The sequence below is a fragment of the Citrus clementina genome, unplaced genomic scaffold, assembly GCF_000493195.1.
Source record: "Citrus clementina cultivar Clemenules unplaced genomic scaffold, Citrus_clementina_v1.0 scaffold_7, whole genome shotgun sequence".
Classification (NCBI taxonomy): domain Eukaryota; kingdom Viridiplantae; phylum Streptophyta; class Magnoliopsida; order Sapindales; family Rutaceae; genus Citrus; species Citrus x clementina.
The window spans coordinates 20,863,206-20,878,288 of NW_006262075.1; the positions used below are offsets into that span (position 1 = coordinate 20,863,206).

Below are 15,083 nucleotides of genomic sequence, written 5' to 3' on the forward strand. Positions count from 1 at the left end.
GTTTCATCGATATCATTCTCATTTGTATTATTTATCTTTCTTTTCAATTAATTTCTAATTTCTAAATTCTTATACTCTGGAACATAAATTGCTCTTTTTCTCTTTTCATTTGATATTATTTTGATATTGATATTATCATATCAATCTCTATTTTAAAATCAAATCAAATAAATAAGAATTTTTGGTTGGCAACGATTGCAAGAAAATTCGTTGGTAGGATCGATCAATGACGAAGGATTAGTGGTGTGGTGGCTTAGTAATGGTGGAGGGTGGCTAGTAAGATTTATAAAATTATTTTTATTTTAATTATGTTTTGTTTTATAAAAGTAATTTAAAAAATAAGTGGAATTAATTAAAAAATGCGAGCTGACGTGAGAATTTGAAAGAGTGAAATATCACCGCCAGTATATGATACCGAGCAGCACAAAACATCCATCTACAGAATGGGCTGGGCTCCCAATAGCAATACCGAGCAGGCCCTGGACATCCACGTCATCTCGTCGTCGTAGTCTTTTCTTCGCACGCGAAGTAGGAATTTCAACAAATAGACAGAGAAAACTGCCACGGTCTGGATCGGAGTCGCCGGCAATGGCGACGGTGAAGACCAAGGTTAAAACCGGGCCCACACAAACAAGCATGCAAAAAACGAGCGCAAGGGTTTTTCTTTACTCTCTTTTGCTCACCCTTCAATATGGCGTTCAGCCTTTGATCTCCAAACGTTGCATTAGGTACTGCTGGATCGCTTCCATTTACACGTGAACTTCAGTTTTCTTGCTTTAGGCGATCCTTTTGTTGCTACAATTTGGGTGCTTTTTTGTATAGTTTCATTGATTTGTGAATTGAAAGTTTAATTTTAATTGTATTTAGCGTAATGTGTAATTTGCGGACCTGAAAAAAGAAAGAGAGAAAGAAAGAAAGAAAGGTTTAGATTTTATCCATTTTGAGCTCACGGATCTTCAGGCTTCCAAAATATATTGAACTTTTATCCGGTTTTGAGCTTACCAATATGCAAACTTGCGAAAAGCATTGAATTTTATCGATATTTTTTAAGTTCACGAGCAATGCTATTCATATAAGGGTGAGTCGCTGTACTCACTCTTATGTGGTCATGCAATAGAAGCTTCTATTAGCCATATTATGGTCAGCATTGCCGTAGGCAAGAGGAGCTATGTTCATGGCTTGTAGTCTGTGCTAAGTTTCCCTTTCAGGCAGGGCAAACAGCACTTCCAAATATACCTGTTCGTTACTGTTTTACTTGTGGGAGAGCATGGAGTAAGCAATTGGTCTAAGCCTTATGCTGGCTCTCCCTCATTGAGATTTGCAGGTCTTCTTTCACTTGTGAAAAATCTCAATTCTGCTCTGCTTGCGTATCTTGTTTCTAAAACATGCTAACTTACTAGTATTGCCAAAGTGCAAGTCGTTAACTGATTATGGCTCTTCATACAGACGAGAAGTTATTGTGACTACATCTGTTTTAACATGCGAGCTTGCAAAGGTAATTATGTGCTGTAAAGATAATTTTTTTACTTTCTTTGCTTCCATAATTATTGGAAGCTTTTACCTTGCTCTTGAATGAGATTAAATGACTTTGTTATATGGTTATAGGTTATATTTGCGTTAATTTTCATGGCTAAAGAAGGTACTTTAAAGAAACTATCTAGTCAATGGACTTTGGTTGGTTCATTGACTGCATCAGGACTTCCTGCCACCATTTATGCACTGCAGAACAGCTTGCTGCAGATATCCTACAGGAATCTTGATTCACTGACATTCTCCATGTTGAACCAAACAAAAATTATCTTTACAGCTTTGTTCACATATATAATATTGAGGTATCTTCTTAATGGTCTTCTATTCTTACTGCTCTGGATCGCCCAAATTACATTAGTATATTCTCAAAATCTTTTGATCTGTTAAACTAAGTTGATGTTTAGATTTTTACTATATTCTTTCATCTATGTTAGCCTTAAATTGCCGGCTTATCAAATTATTATTATTTTTTTTCAATTTGATTTAGTGGTTGAACAACTGTGCATTGTTAATGAAAATGTCATCTGCTTATTGCCTATCATGTCCCTGTTTAATATGATAAATCTCCTTGAAATACTATTATACAAAGAGATGTTTTAAGGTTGTCACTCTCTTTTCAGAAACAGTAGTCTGGATTCATCACTTCTCTGTTCAGAAATAATAATCTTCATTTTCTCATCCCATCTTATTTGACTCTTAGTTTTTTTAACATGCACCACATGAATTTCCATTTCAAAATCAAATATAATTCCTTGAGTTACTTGGTTATTGTCATTACATAGCTGACTGTGTAGTAAGACCACATTAGTATTCTATTATTCCATTTATTTTTCTCACTCTCTCTTGATTCTTGAGGAACTGATTAAGTTAAATGATTTGGAATTAAAATTACCTGAAACACCATCATAAAGCTCAACTTTTGGACTCAATGTGTAGGCAGAGGCAATCAATGCAACAAATTGTTGCCGTGTTCTTGTTGATCCTGGCAGCTGTTTTTTTAAGTATTGGTGAAGGCTCTAGCAAACGTTCTAGCTCTGGTGACCCTGACCAAATTCTGTTTTATGGGATTGTTCCTGTCTTGGTTGCTTCTGTTCTCTCAGGTCTGGCTTCTGCTTTGTGTCAATGGGCCTCCCAGGTTAGCCAAGCTTCAACTTTCTTCACAACCATTTGCATTCTTATACAGTTGCCAATTTCTTTTCTCTCTCTGTTTTTCCCTGTGCTCATAGTTACCGCTTATGACAGGTTAAGAAACACTCATCATACTTGATGACTATAGAGATGTCTATTGTTGGAAGCCTGTGTTTGTTAGCTAGTATCTCTAAGTCTCCAGACGGAGAAGCTATAAGACAACATGGATTCTTTTATGGTTGGACTCCACTGACACTGGTAATGATCTTTCTGCTATCTGAAGTTTTTCTCTGGGTGAATAAAATGAGAGATTAAATACTAAGTAGTAAATCTTGGTTGAGTTTGAGGGTCTTCTAAACTGCTTTTAGGTAGAGATAGTATCCATGCTAAATCAAGAATTATCAAAAGCATCACTAACATTGTCACTTGTCAGGACTCATTTCAATTTATACAAAGCACTTCACTGCTTTCATTGCATTCTTAAATCTAATTGTTTTATGCGTTTTGATAGTTGTCCTCTTTTATTTATTAATTTATTCCTAAAGTGCCCTCCAAGCTGATTGCAATTTGTGCTTTTTCAATAATAATAAAGGTTCCATATATCACCTTAAAGACTAAGCATATTTGTGCTTTGTTCTATTTCAGATTCCAGTTATATTCAATTCTCTTGGAGGAATTCTGGTTGGCCTGGTTACAAGCCATGCTGGTGGCGTTAGAAAGGTAAATTTGACTTAGTAAAAGAATAAAATTTACAGGATGCACTTCTGATGTTAAAATGCAGTAATAAGACATCTTCAGCCCTCCATTATGTCTCCGTAATTTCATATGAAATTTGATGGGTTGATAAAAATTCAAAAGGGATTATGAACATATAGCTCTTAACATTTTATCCTAATTTTTAATTGATTATTTCATCCACGGAGCACTTATGGTGGAATTCAAGCTGTGTGGCTTGCATCTTTATGTGACATTTCACAATTACAGTCATCTGAAACTTACATTTTACTTATCAAATTATCAGAAACATGTCAGAAGTACTTGGGAGCAAATATGACATGATTTTTATAATTGTTTAATGTCTGAAATTCTCTTATTACTTCATTCCTATCCTAAAGAGACTTATATTAGCAAATTTATCTTCAATTCATGCAGGGGTTCGTCATTGTTTCAGCACTTCTCGTAACGGCCATGCTGCAGTTCATTTTTGAAGGAAAACCACCTTCATTGTACTGTCTCATAGCTCTTCCTCTGGTTGTTAGCAGCATTTCAATCTATCAGAAGTATCCATACCAAGTCAAAAAGAAGGAAGTCTAATCCTTAACCATCTACCACATATGGTTGTATACAATTTGCCTCCCAGTATATGGTTTCCATTTTGGGTCTCAATAATCCCACTAGTTGTAAAGTGATGAAAGTAACAGAAATTTTAAAGTCTAGTCCTACCTGCAAGTTTAAGGAAGCAAGGAAGGCATATTGTTGTTTTATCAATTTAGATGAATTGGGTTAATAATGTTGCCCAAGATAGACTACAATTAGGATATTGATTAGGTCTTTGACCTCTGAAATTCATAATTGTATGGAAATGAATGTTGAAAATATTTGGGAAATTTACGAAAATAACCATTAATATTTTATTATTTTCGCAATTAACCCTTTCAACTTTTTTCTATCAATATTAGTCAAACACAAGCTTTTCTTCCCAAATTACCCTTCTTTACAGAACAAAATGAACATTGTTTCTCCCACATTGCCAAACCAAAAGCAGTTTTGCACTCTTGAATCATCAGCCAACGGCGACTGCAAAAGACAACGGTAAAAGTGATATCCGATCATAATCTATCCAGATCCAACACAAATCGACGTCACTTGAATTATTTTCTGAACTTACTGAACTGAGTCGGGTGAATCTGAATCTGGCGACAGGCGCCCTGTCGCACCCACCTGGAGATTCATTAAAACTGTATTATTTTAATAGGACTCAAATAACTTTTTTTTATAATTTCAGGCTTAATGGATTCAGTTGTACTTGAATTGTGTTACGATGGTTGGTGGGAGACATTAGAGAATGGCCGTATGGAGTACGTGAATGGTAAAAATCGAGTTTTTTTTGTTGGAAAAAATTATCTGTTTGATCAGTTATTGGCAATAGTATACGAGGTGTTACAAATAAACCCTAATGACTATAGTATCACAATGAAGACAACTTTGAGGTCTAGTAACATATTATATCGTATATGTGCAATGCCCATGGATATATGTGATGATGAAATGGTGAGGGTTGTGTTGCATATGGCATCTGACGTAGCTAATTTTGGATGAATTCCTATATTCGTGACCATATCACCTCGAGTTCCGAGCGAAGGTATTGAGCCACATGTCTATACAGAAACTTCGTTTAGAGCAAATATATCTGGCCCCGATAATGATGAAGAGGTGTTGCCAAGGACAATATCGCTGCAGCAATATTACTCTCCAATCCACGACAATTATGACAACGATGATGATAATGGCGTTACGTTACAGGATGTTGGAGCAACGGTATTTCCAATAACAATGTCATTGGAGCAACGATATTCTCCGTATCACAACAATGATTTTCAGGACAATGATGATTTTCATAATGAGACAGAGGGGGATAATGTTTGTACAGAACCTTTTAATAATACGAGGCGGGGCACTCGTTTCAATAATGATGGTGATGATGGAGGAGCCGGTCCTTCGAATGTTCCGTCGTTTCAGCATGAGGATGAGTGTGAAGACAATACTCCTGTGAATAACAGAGGCAATAGACCTATTCCTTCTATGGTTCGATCGAGAAGGAGAATTGACCCCCTTACAAGTCTTGCTCCAACTTTGCCTTCGAACATGGTTGCTCCAAGCTTTGTTAGCAGTTGTGACTCAGATGATATCAGCGTGGGTAAGCTATTTGCTGAAAAGAATGAGCTTATATTACAACTACGCAAGGTGGCATTTAGAGATAAGTTTGATTTCAAGATTGCACGGTCTACTACAACACGTTTCGAGGCTCACTATTGTTCAGAATCATGTAAATGGCGTATTCGAGCAATTAGAAGTTCGAACGAGTAAAATGTTCCTTGGGTGGTGAAGAGAATTGATAATGTACACACTTGTCATAATGAGGTCTTGGTTTATGGACGTCATCAAGTAAGGAGCCGGGTTGTCGGTTATATTATCGCAGAAAAATATATTCAAGATAAGAGGATTTATACTCCCAATGACATAAGAGCAGATATGCAACAAGAATACGGTGTTCAGTTAACATACCAGCAGGCATATAGGGCGAGAGAAGTTGGTCTTGAAATAGTTCGCGGCAACCCTGCAGAGTCATACAACTTGCTCCCTAAATACTCTCACTTACTAACTACAGCGAATGAGGGTACAGTCACTCACCTTGAGCAGGATGGAGATGGTAATTTCTTGTACTATTTTGTAGCACTCGGATCTTCCATCAAGGGGTTTATGCAGTACATTCGGCCTGTCATTGCTGTAGATAGTACTCATCTGAAGGGACTATATCGTGGAAGCATGTTCGTGGCTGCATGTCTTGATGGTAACAATCAATTGTATCCGTTTACTCATCTTGTTGATCACTTTAGGAAAACATTGCAGCAATTGTTTTATGATAGAAAAATTGTGGCTGAATCAATGACTACTCGGCTAACAACATGGGTGGATGAAATAGTCACTGAGAGGAGAACTATAGCTGAAAGAATGATAGTTCGGCCGGTGTCTCCGCATCGCTTTCAAGTTATAGGCGGTGGGCTTAAGGAAGGGTTGGTTGACTTGCAAAAGAGAACTTGCTCCTGCAGAGTGTTTCAGCTTGATCAACTTGTGTGTGCTCATGCAATTACAGCGTGTCTAACACACCGGGTGGATTTTATTAACCTTTGCTCGGACTTTTACACTACAGAATCGTTGTCGATGACTTATGCACAATCAGTAGAGCCAGTTGGTGATGTGGCTGATTGGGAAGTTCCAGATGAAATTCAGGAGATGCAAGTATACCCACCAGTTGAGGCACCACCACCTGGCCGTCGTAAAGAGCTCAGAATACCCTCGGCTGACGAGGATGTTGACCGGCGGACTATAAGATGCGGCCGGTGTCATGAACTAGGCCATAATCGTAAGCGATGTAAGAATTCTATTGCGTCGACTCGAAGTTAGTTGTATGCTGTGTGTTATTCGTTGGTTAAAACTATTATTGTTTTTGTGTTTCGTTGGTTAAAAATGTTATTATTATTTTTATTTCGTTAGTTAAAATTGTTATTGTTTTTTGTGTATTGTACACTTATATTTCATAAAACTTTATTTTATTTTAAAGTTCAAAATGTGAGGCATTAAAATTATATAAACTTAAGTGCGCAAATTAAAAAAAAAATCAAATTTCAACATTAAAATTACTACATAGGTCTACAATATAATATCGTCATTAAATATATCAACCGCAATCTTCTTTCTAAAGTACTCGACATGATTAGCGTTAAACTCCAATCTAAGCCCGAACATTAAATACATCGTAACCATCAATACAAAAACACCGCAATCGCCAATGCCTCTTTCTTGTTGCGGTGCGCTCTTAACTGCGATAACTTTCCACGTGTCTTCACTCCGCAACTCAGGTCGGATATTGTAGAAGCCAACATATTCCAACCATCGAGGGAATATAACTTCAAGTGGCTTGAATTTTAACTTGTACCTTTTGTCGTCACGAAATGTGAGTAATGAGTCATAAATCCAGACTTTATTTTTTCGAAAGTCAACTCGTGCTAGTACTCAATGCCATAAATTCAATTGAAAATTTTAAGTAAGTATACACTTCTTAAATTTAGTAAAGTTAACAAAATAAGTAATACATATTACTTACAAGACGAGATTCGTCGTTGAAGAACGAATAAACCTCCGCAAAGTTGATTCTCGAAGGCGCCATGGGCTTCCATTATAGAATGCGGGGAATCTTATTCTTCGTTTTGACGACCCATGTTGATGGCAACCCTCTGATTGTTTCGTAAATCCAAGCCTACAACAACCAAAGTGAAAAATCAAATAAAACAACTATCAAATATTTAATACTATAAAACTTATTAATAAACCAAAAAAAAAGCACCTGAACCCCAGACGTAAAGCCGTAAAGATTGTATTTTTCAATATTATGATCTGGATTTTTCAACCAAGTCTTCTTAAATTTCTCGTCTTTCTCGAACAGTGCATTGTCAAGACTCTCGTAAATTATTTCTCACGACAATAGACCCCATGGACGCTTTCTAAAGTACTGGATATCATCAACTTGGTCAAGCCAATCGAAATTAATTTGATAGTGATTTTTTCTTGCATTTAGTACTCTGTCCGCAAAATAAAACAGCGCAATCTTTAATGCGTCCATATCGTCCATTTCCTCGAATTTCAACTCCTTAAATACTGCATCGAATTGCTTCACATTAATCTTACGATGCACCCCACCAAAATACGTATTCCGTAGCCTCTACTCCATTTCATCATTTTCTTGATTGATATCAACACCAAATGAAAGTCCAGTAACCAAGCACCATTCGACAATTGACAAGCGAATCAAATGCTTACCAATTTGAAACCATAACTGATCCTCATGGCTATCTTCTTCATGGGCCACTTGCCGCAGTAAAAGATTGTGCAAAATTACCCCACTAAATGGAAAACTTCGACACTCCAAGAAATGCCCAAATATATCCTTTTTGAACATACTCAACTGCCGCTTTGTTAATTTTTCCTCGATGGCTTTTACGACCGAAGATAACATACACATGCTCGAAATTCGACCAGGAAAGTGATCAGCATAACGAAAATACATCTTGCCTACTTCAATATCCGGTGATTCTAATTTCGCCATGTATCTGTAATATTTATAAAATTATTACATTACATTTACAGAAAAAAAATTGACTCGTTAAAAAAAAAAACTCTAATTTTTAGTGTGACAGGCGTCTGTCGCACCAAAACTGGTGTGACAGGGCCTGTCGCACCAAAAAATTGGTACGACAGCAAGCCGCGCATGGGCGCGCGCACTTTTACCCCCCTCCCTCCCCACCCCCAAAATTAATCACTCCAAAATTGAAAACAATACTCTCAAACACCACCAACCACCACAAACATCATCACCACCACTATTATTCTCAAGCTATAACTATTATTATTCTAAAATCTCATTTTAAATTAATGAAAATAAGAAAAATAACTAACCTAGGTTTTGTTGAAGGTTGTAGATCGTAGATCGGATGCCGGCGAGAGATGGAGCCGCCGCCGACGAGGGTTGATGTCGCCGCCGATGATGGGAGTTGGATCGGTTTAGGAGAGATGAGTGAAATGGAGTGTTGGGAGAGAGATGAGGGAGGGGTATTTTGGTCTCAAATGTTGTTTTATGGCTAATGTTGATAGAAATATTTTTGGGGGGTTAAGATGAAAAAAAGCAAAATTTTTTTATTATTACTGTAAATTTCCCAAAATATTTGTTCTCTCCATTTTGTACTTTTTAACATTTTTCGGCCTTGTTGCAGCGAGCCCATGACATTATATATTATACATGTTTACTGGAGTAATTTGCGGGGAAACAATGTGTTAGTTGGAATGGCAAAAAAATCCTGACCCGGTTTTTGTTTGGCTGACCTAATCCAAAATTTTTAGGTTACCTGAATTTTAAGGTTAGGATTTACATATTAAGGCCCAATTAAGTTCGGGTCAAAGTTTGGGGCTTACACGCACCAAACCGACCTGATTCTAACACTTATAAAAAAATAATATATTTAATTTTATTAATAATAATAAATCATGATGATATAATTTTAAATAATTAAATCATAAAATCATAAAATAATAAAGTATGTTGTCAATGGAAAAGCTAAAGTGTAGATTTATAGACTACTCATATTAGCTATTTTACAATTAGTTGATTTTTATTTTCAACAAAAATAGAAATTTGGATATTTACCCAGTATTACATGAATAACAATAAAACTCTAATCAAATTTAATGAGAGAAATAAAACTCTAATCAAATTTTATGAGAGAGTGCATCTCTCATATATTAATATAAGAAAGAATTACATTGTCAATTATGGGTATTTTTTTAAAATTATTTAACTGTTATATTAATTAAATATATTGCTTTTAAATTAGTTGTATTCAATTAGTGCTACTTTAAAGGCCACTACAATAGCCATATCATTATTCTTTTATATTAAAAAAATCTGCAATTAAATTGTATAGGTTATGTCCTTTTTTAAATTTAAATTATTTAAATTTAAAAAACTTAAGCCAGATTCGGGTCACCCGAAATTCAAACGGCCGGGCCTTGTTAGAACTCGGGTCCTTTATGTTTTAGGTCCCGAGCCCGAGTCCGAACCTGTCCGATTGCCATCCGAGCTTGGAGTGTTTTCTTTTTACTGAAAAATGTTTTGTAGATAAATATCAATGGTTTTTAAGATGCCACAAGATGTGGGCTTGGACCAAAGCCCGGCCCAAGTCCATCACCCTTCACAAAAGCCTCACAGAAACCTCAATCAACTTCATCACGCTGTGGCGAACACACCCGCAACAGAGAAAACAAAAAGCACAAAATACAGAGCGAGAAAGCAGAAACTAGAATGGGAAGCAGGCTAGGAACAAGAGTGGTGCACTTCACAAACCTCCCAATCAAGCTCTTGATGCCCAACACTTTCCAAAACATTAGAGAAATTGCACTCAAGACGATCCCATCGGCCTCAAAGATCGAAATCAAACGTGTGCTCGAGTCCCTCTACGGCTTCGAAGTAGACAAAGTCCGCACGCTCAACATGGAAGGCAAGAAGAAGAAACGGGGCGGATTGCTTATCGCGAAACCCGATTACAAGAAGGCTTACGTCACCCTCAAGAACCCCCTTTCGCTGTCGGAGGATCTGTTTCCGATAAGGGTAATTCAGGACGAGAAGGAGAGAATGAGAAAGGAGAAGGAATCGAGTATTGTCGAGGAGGGCAAGAAGCATTGGCTTGATGGCAAACAAGTGGTGAAGGGTAACAACAATGAGAGGAGTAACAAGAAGAAGGGAGGCTTTGGCGACGTTGCGGTGGCGGGTGTGAAGTTTCCTTGGAGTAGCATGAAGCAGAAGCAGAGGTAGAGGTAGAGGTGTCTTTGTTTGTTGGGTTAATAAAGGTCTCTTATGAATTGTTCCTCGTGTTTGTGATTATGGGTTTATGAACTTTTTTGAAGTATTCTGAGATTACAGTAGGAAAGTTCTTACTTTATGTTTCATTTGTAATTTATGCTTATTGATTGGTGTTATAACGAAGTATATCACTTTTCATGGGATTGGGTTGCAGCGGCTTCTAATCTGTAGCCTTATTCATTTATTTGATTAGAGTACAAAAATAAGCTCATTGGAGCCAGTTGTGTCTTTGGGCTTTTAGACTCATCACCATTGAAAGAATCGAACAGTTTCTATTGTTGACTAGGGATATGGGATTCTATATTTTTCATTTGTTTATCTAGTTAGTGTAGTTATTACTCTGGTTAAACAAGATTGTAGAAGAAACCTATCTGACATGGTTTGGACTTCTATTTTTCTTTTTGGACATGACATTGGTTCTAATTTATCTTTATACAAGAGGTGCAATAATACAATCAATGTATAGGTGCAACAAATATTGGGGCGTAAATGTTAAGAACATCTAGGGGAGTGATGGTCTTCGTCTGAAGCTGGTTTGCCGGCCAGTTGAATTGAATGTCTGCCGTCGATTGCCAGTTTCATCTGCATCGGCCTTTGAGTGGAATGAGTTCTTGATCTTTCTCCAACCTAAACTCCAACTGGATACAATCTTATGTTTGTTGCTCAGCTTCTCATATTCTCGCTGCAGCTCAGAATAGTCTTTTTGTAGCGCTGCCATTCTTGTCTTTACATTCTCAAGTTCTTCTCTTAGGTTCTTAATCTCTATGCTTGTAGATGGCTGGGTATCATCCTGTTCGGAGTTATCGCATTGTAATGCTGGCTCCTTCTCTTGCATTGCTGTCCTCATCTTTACTTGCTCCGAGAATAACACCTGCATGACACTTATTATCATGCTCAAGTGTAGAAGTGTAATTTCGTCAATCAGATTCTGGCTAGGGCTTAGCGCATGGCCTCTTTCTTTAATTAAAGGGTTCATTTACAGTCAATTTGACAATTTCTTGCCTAGATAGCTTTGCTCTTTGTTCAACTGTATCCCGTCTTAATTACCTATTCTACCCAATCATATCTCTTATAGAGGTCTACCTACAGTGACATTCAGGCATTGCAATTTGGCTGTGTTATTATAAGACCTAGAACTGAATTGTGCCACCTCATTTTGAAAGAGTTGCATTCAATTATTGACACGAGCAATCTACAGATTTTTTTATAGTTCATGGCCAACTGAAAATTATGGGTATAGAGATTTGTGAACTTACCTGGACAACAGTTCTAAGAGGTAATCGGTCATTTTGTGCGGCATGGGTGCATGCATCAAGTGACAATTTCTCACAGTTCATTAATTTGCACAGCCTTCTCCGATCATGTTCAGATAGTGACGGATGTGACTGAAAAAGACAATAGGCTGTTGATGTTTTGAAAAATTTGCTTTTCCTTTCCTTCAAAATAATGAAAGAGGGAAAAAAATTGGTATGTGACCTTGAGGTAGGTATCAATGGCTCTGTAGAGACCATCATGACATGTTCGAGCATTTTCCGGTAAGGATTCAGCCAGAACTTGGAACTTTGTGATAGAGAGATTTGGATCTCTTGCAACTTCGGCAAGGTAATTGTCTAAGATCTTACTTACATTAGTTTTGACTATATTTTGTTGTTTTTGCTGCTGCTGTTGTTCATGCATCAAGAAGTAGTCCATGATCCTTTGCACCACATCGATGTTGTGCATTGTGTTGTGTTCAGGTGAACTGTGACAATTATCAAATTTGAAAATTAGTACAGTTGCTCATGTTGAACAATTTAGAATGAAAGAGGGAAGATTACTTACTTTAGTTTTGCATGATCTTCATTTTTATAGTTAGGAATCAGCAAATCATTGGCATTGGCATCTTCCAACATCATTCCCACTCTCTTCTCAAGCTCTGAAATTAAAGCTGGTGATGCATTATACACCATGGCCATCTTCAACATCTGCAGGAAGAACTTACAAGAAACACCTTCATCCTGATGGGGAAGTAAATTGACTAGGTTTTCTATGATTGTTCTTTGCTCCTTCTGTCCAACACTCACTTCTTCCTTCCCTGCATTCAAAATACTAAATTGCAGCTCATGCTTTCCATAGCCATATCCTCTTAATCCTTCTAACTCGACATCCATACCTGGCAACCATTTCTTTGCGTAATGCATGATGCATTTGCCTATGATCTCCGGTTTTGTCCCTTTCACCTTTATTGTTGTTATAATCCTCATGAAATGATCAATCCCAAGAGTAGCCACATCGTCAAACCACCAACCTTGTCTGTTAGCTATATCTTCAGTTGTAGAGTTTTCTCTAGAAGCCTTCCAGGCAATTGAATCACAGCATCTTCTTACAATTTGGAGGTTTTCAGCCCAAGGAGATAAATTTTTGCAAGATTTGAGAACGGTAATTGTTTCTTTCCATGAAGAAAGGATTACCAGAGTGAGAAAAGCTTCTGTTTTGGAGATGAGATTTCCATCTTCATATTCTTCACTCATATCCAAGAATTCTGACGCACATCTAAGTGGAGCAATGTTGTTAGGGTTGAAGGCGATTGGGAGCCCATAACAGAATTTCAGAATGATCTCAAAAGTTTCTGATCCACCTGGGAAGTTTTCAAGCTTTAGGTCGTACCCCAAATTTGAGATTGAAGGCTGAAGTTCTAGTCGGGCTATGTACCCACATTTTGACATCAAGGGATACTGTTTCAGGAACATTAGATGAGCATGAGCTGTCAGATGAATATATTCCTCCTAATCTGTACTGCTTCACCCATAAACTATATCATTTCCATCGTCTAAATTTTTTTAAAGGTGCACATCCTCGTATAGAAATTCAAAGCAGTGTATTTTACGACAATTTGTTTATTATAGGTAAATCTCAAATTCATTGACCTTTTAAGTCATTATTATGCTTTCATTTTTTATTTTTTAAGTAGGTAAGGCTTCCAGAAATGTATTGAGCTTTTTTTAGGTGTTAGTGTTATCTTTGCCTTAATTAATGGCTATTAGTCTTTGCTTTTATGAAGATGATGACAATAGTATTCAGTAGATGGTGCTAGCGCTCAACAGTGTTGGAAAGTGCAGTCTGAGTCTTTTCCAAGAGGAAAGAAAAGGAAAAGGAGTCTCCCATTAATTTCTGTGTAATCATGTGCCCTACAGTATTATTTTGTTGTCTTTAGTTTTAGAAAACCATACAAGTATATAGATCAAGCTTGCTATGTAATCTGCAAACAAAGGAAACTAATCGCCTGCTGAAAATCGTTTATATCAAACTGTAATATGCATGTGGTGCACCAAGATTCACATTAATCTAAGCTGTATGCTCTGCAGCGTTGTAACATGAGCAAGACTAAATATGCCGAGGAGGCAAAGTAGCTTTACGTTAGCATTTTCTTTTTTCATTTATGTAATATATCTAGATAGTTATGATTAGCTGTGTACCCAAAGAGGAAGGATCTTTGAATGTCTATTTGTCATATTATAGGGAATCTTGTTAGTAATAGTTACCTTATGGACAGTAAAGGTGACATCTTGAACCTGAATTGACAAATCTGTTGGGATTTGAGAAGTGACGAACCTGCATGAACCCAATGAAGGAAGTAGAACAAGGTGTCAGGAGTGCTTAAAAGTTAAAACAGAAGGAATGAAGGACATGTTTCGATGGTTAGTTCTTGTTTCGTACCACGAGTGTTCCTTTTTCTCAAAGCTGTCAGCTATGGTGATAAATCTGTTGGGAATTACGATGCTTTGTTCGCAGGCTTGGCCGCTGCCCTCTGAATCACTCCCGGAGCTTTGCAGCTGAGCTGCCGGAGAAGAACTCATGCTGAGAATGAGACTCTGACTGCAGCCTGCAGACTTGCGATCATTACTAACATTCTATTGGTTGGAATGTTTTTTTTTTTATGTTATACAATCAGATTGTGGCATTGCTTAATTAAGTAAATAAATGTGAGAAGGGAGTCTGTGGATGGAATGGATAATACATAAAAATTGGTTGGTGGGTCGTTAATGCAAGTCATTGTTAGTAGCCATATTGTCTCAACATAATACTCGATAGTTACATGCCAATCAGATTGAATGCTCGAGGGCGACCCAGAGAATATTGGCCATGACAAGTCTATTTTCATTTCAACCACGTATACGTTGACAGGACCAGAAATTTTTCTGTGGCTCATGCAGAGTTAGTGCCCTGTTTTGACAGCTTTCTCACAGTCACAGTC

At 37.2% G+C, this 15,083-nt stretch overlaps 3 protein-coding genes across 4 annotated transcripts; 2 read left to right on the plus strand and 1 right to left on the minus strand.

Annotated features, from left to right (window-relative positions):
- The first annotated feature begins 439 nt into the window (after positions 1-439).
- LOC18037349 (CMP-sialic acid transporter 5) lies at positions 440-4,256 on the plus strand. The gene is made up of 7 exons (XM_006428128.2): positions 440-728; positions 1,447-1,495; positions 1,606-1,832; positions 2,467-2,665; positions 2,773-2,916; positions 3,304-3,378; positions 3,811-4,256. Exons 1-7 carry the CDS (start codon positions 589-591, stop codon positions 3,970-3,972), a joined length of 996 nt encoding a protein of 331 aa, XP_006428191.2. The 5' UTR covers positions 440-588; the 3' UTR covers positions 3,973-4,256.
- Positions 4,257-10,206: 5,950 nt separating this feature from the next.
- Positions 10,207-10,887, plus strand: LOC18036977. The gene has a single exon (XM_024181351.1). It carries the CDS (start codon positions 10,292-10,294, stop codon positions 10,799-10,801), a length of 510 nt encoding a protein of 169 aa, XP_024037119.1. The 5' UTR covers positions 10,207-10,291; the 3' UTR covers positions 10,802-10,887.
- A 229-nt stretch (positions 10,888-11,116) lies between these two features.
- On the minus strand, positions 11,117-14,773 carry LOC18037189 (BTB/POZ domain-containing protein DOT3). 2 transcript variants are annotated; one of them, XM_006428131.2, is made up of 7 exons: positions 14,546-14,773; positions 14,371-14,440; positions 13,002-13,563; positions 12,671-12,923; positions 12,326-12,590; positions 12,106-12,234; positions 11,117-11,720 (listed from the first exon to the last, which is right to left on the minus strand). In XM_006428131.2, exons 1-7 carry the CDS (start codon positions 14,683-14,685, stop codon positions 11,352-11,354), a joined length of 1,788 nt encoding a protein of 595 aa, XP_006428194.1. In that variant the 5' UTR covers positions 14,686-14,773; the 3' UTR covers positions 11,117-11,351. The 2 variants fall into 2 exon arrangements, with proteins under 2 accessions (XP_006428194.1, XP_006428195.1); XM_006428132.2 differs by having other exon boundaries at positions 12,671-13,563.
- Between the last annotated feature and the right edge of the window lie 310 nt (positions 14,774-15,083).

What these genes read in the sequence shown, in the direction of transcription:
- LOC18036977 (XM_024181351.1), top strand. Translation starts at nt 10,292, where the DNA reads ATGGGAAGCAGGCTAGGAACAAGAGTGGTGCACTTCACAAACCTCCCA.
- LOC18037349 (XM_006428128.2), top strand. Translation starts at nt 589, where the DNA reads ATGGCGACGGTGAAGACCAAGGTTAAAACCGGGCCCACACAAACAAGC. An exon ending in TTCACATATATAATATTGAG is followed by an intron (nt 1,833 to 2,466) that starts GTATCTTCTTAA and finishes CTCAATGTGTAG; the next exon opens with GCAGAGGCAATCAATGCAAC. An exon ending in ATGCTGGTGGCGTTAGAAAG is followed by an intron (nt 3,379 to 3,810) that starts GTAAATTTGACT and finishes CAATTCATGCAG; the next exon opens with GGGTTCGTCATTGTTTCAGC.
- LOC18037189 (XM_006428132.2), bottom strand. Translation starts at nt 14,685, where the DNA reads ATGAGTTCTTCTCCGGCAGCTCAGCTGCAAAGCTCCGGGAGTGATTCA. An exon ending in GAGAAAAAGGAACACTCGTG is followed by an intron (nt 14,441 to 14,545) that starts GTACGAAACAAG and finishes GGGTTCATGCAG; the next exon opens with GTTCGTCACTTCTCAAATCC. An exon ending in CTCTTAGAACTGTTGTCCAG is followed by an intron (nt 11,721 to 12,105) that starts GTAAGTTCACAA and finishes AGTGTCATGCAG; the next exon opens with GTGTTATTCTCGGAGCAAGT.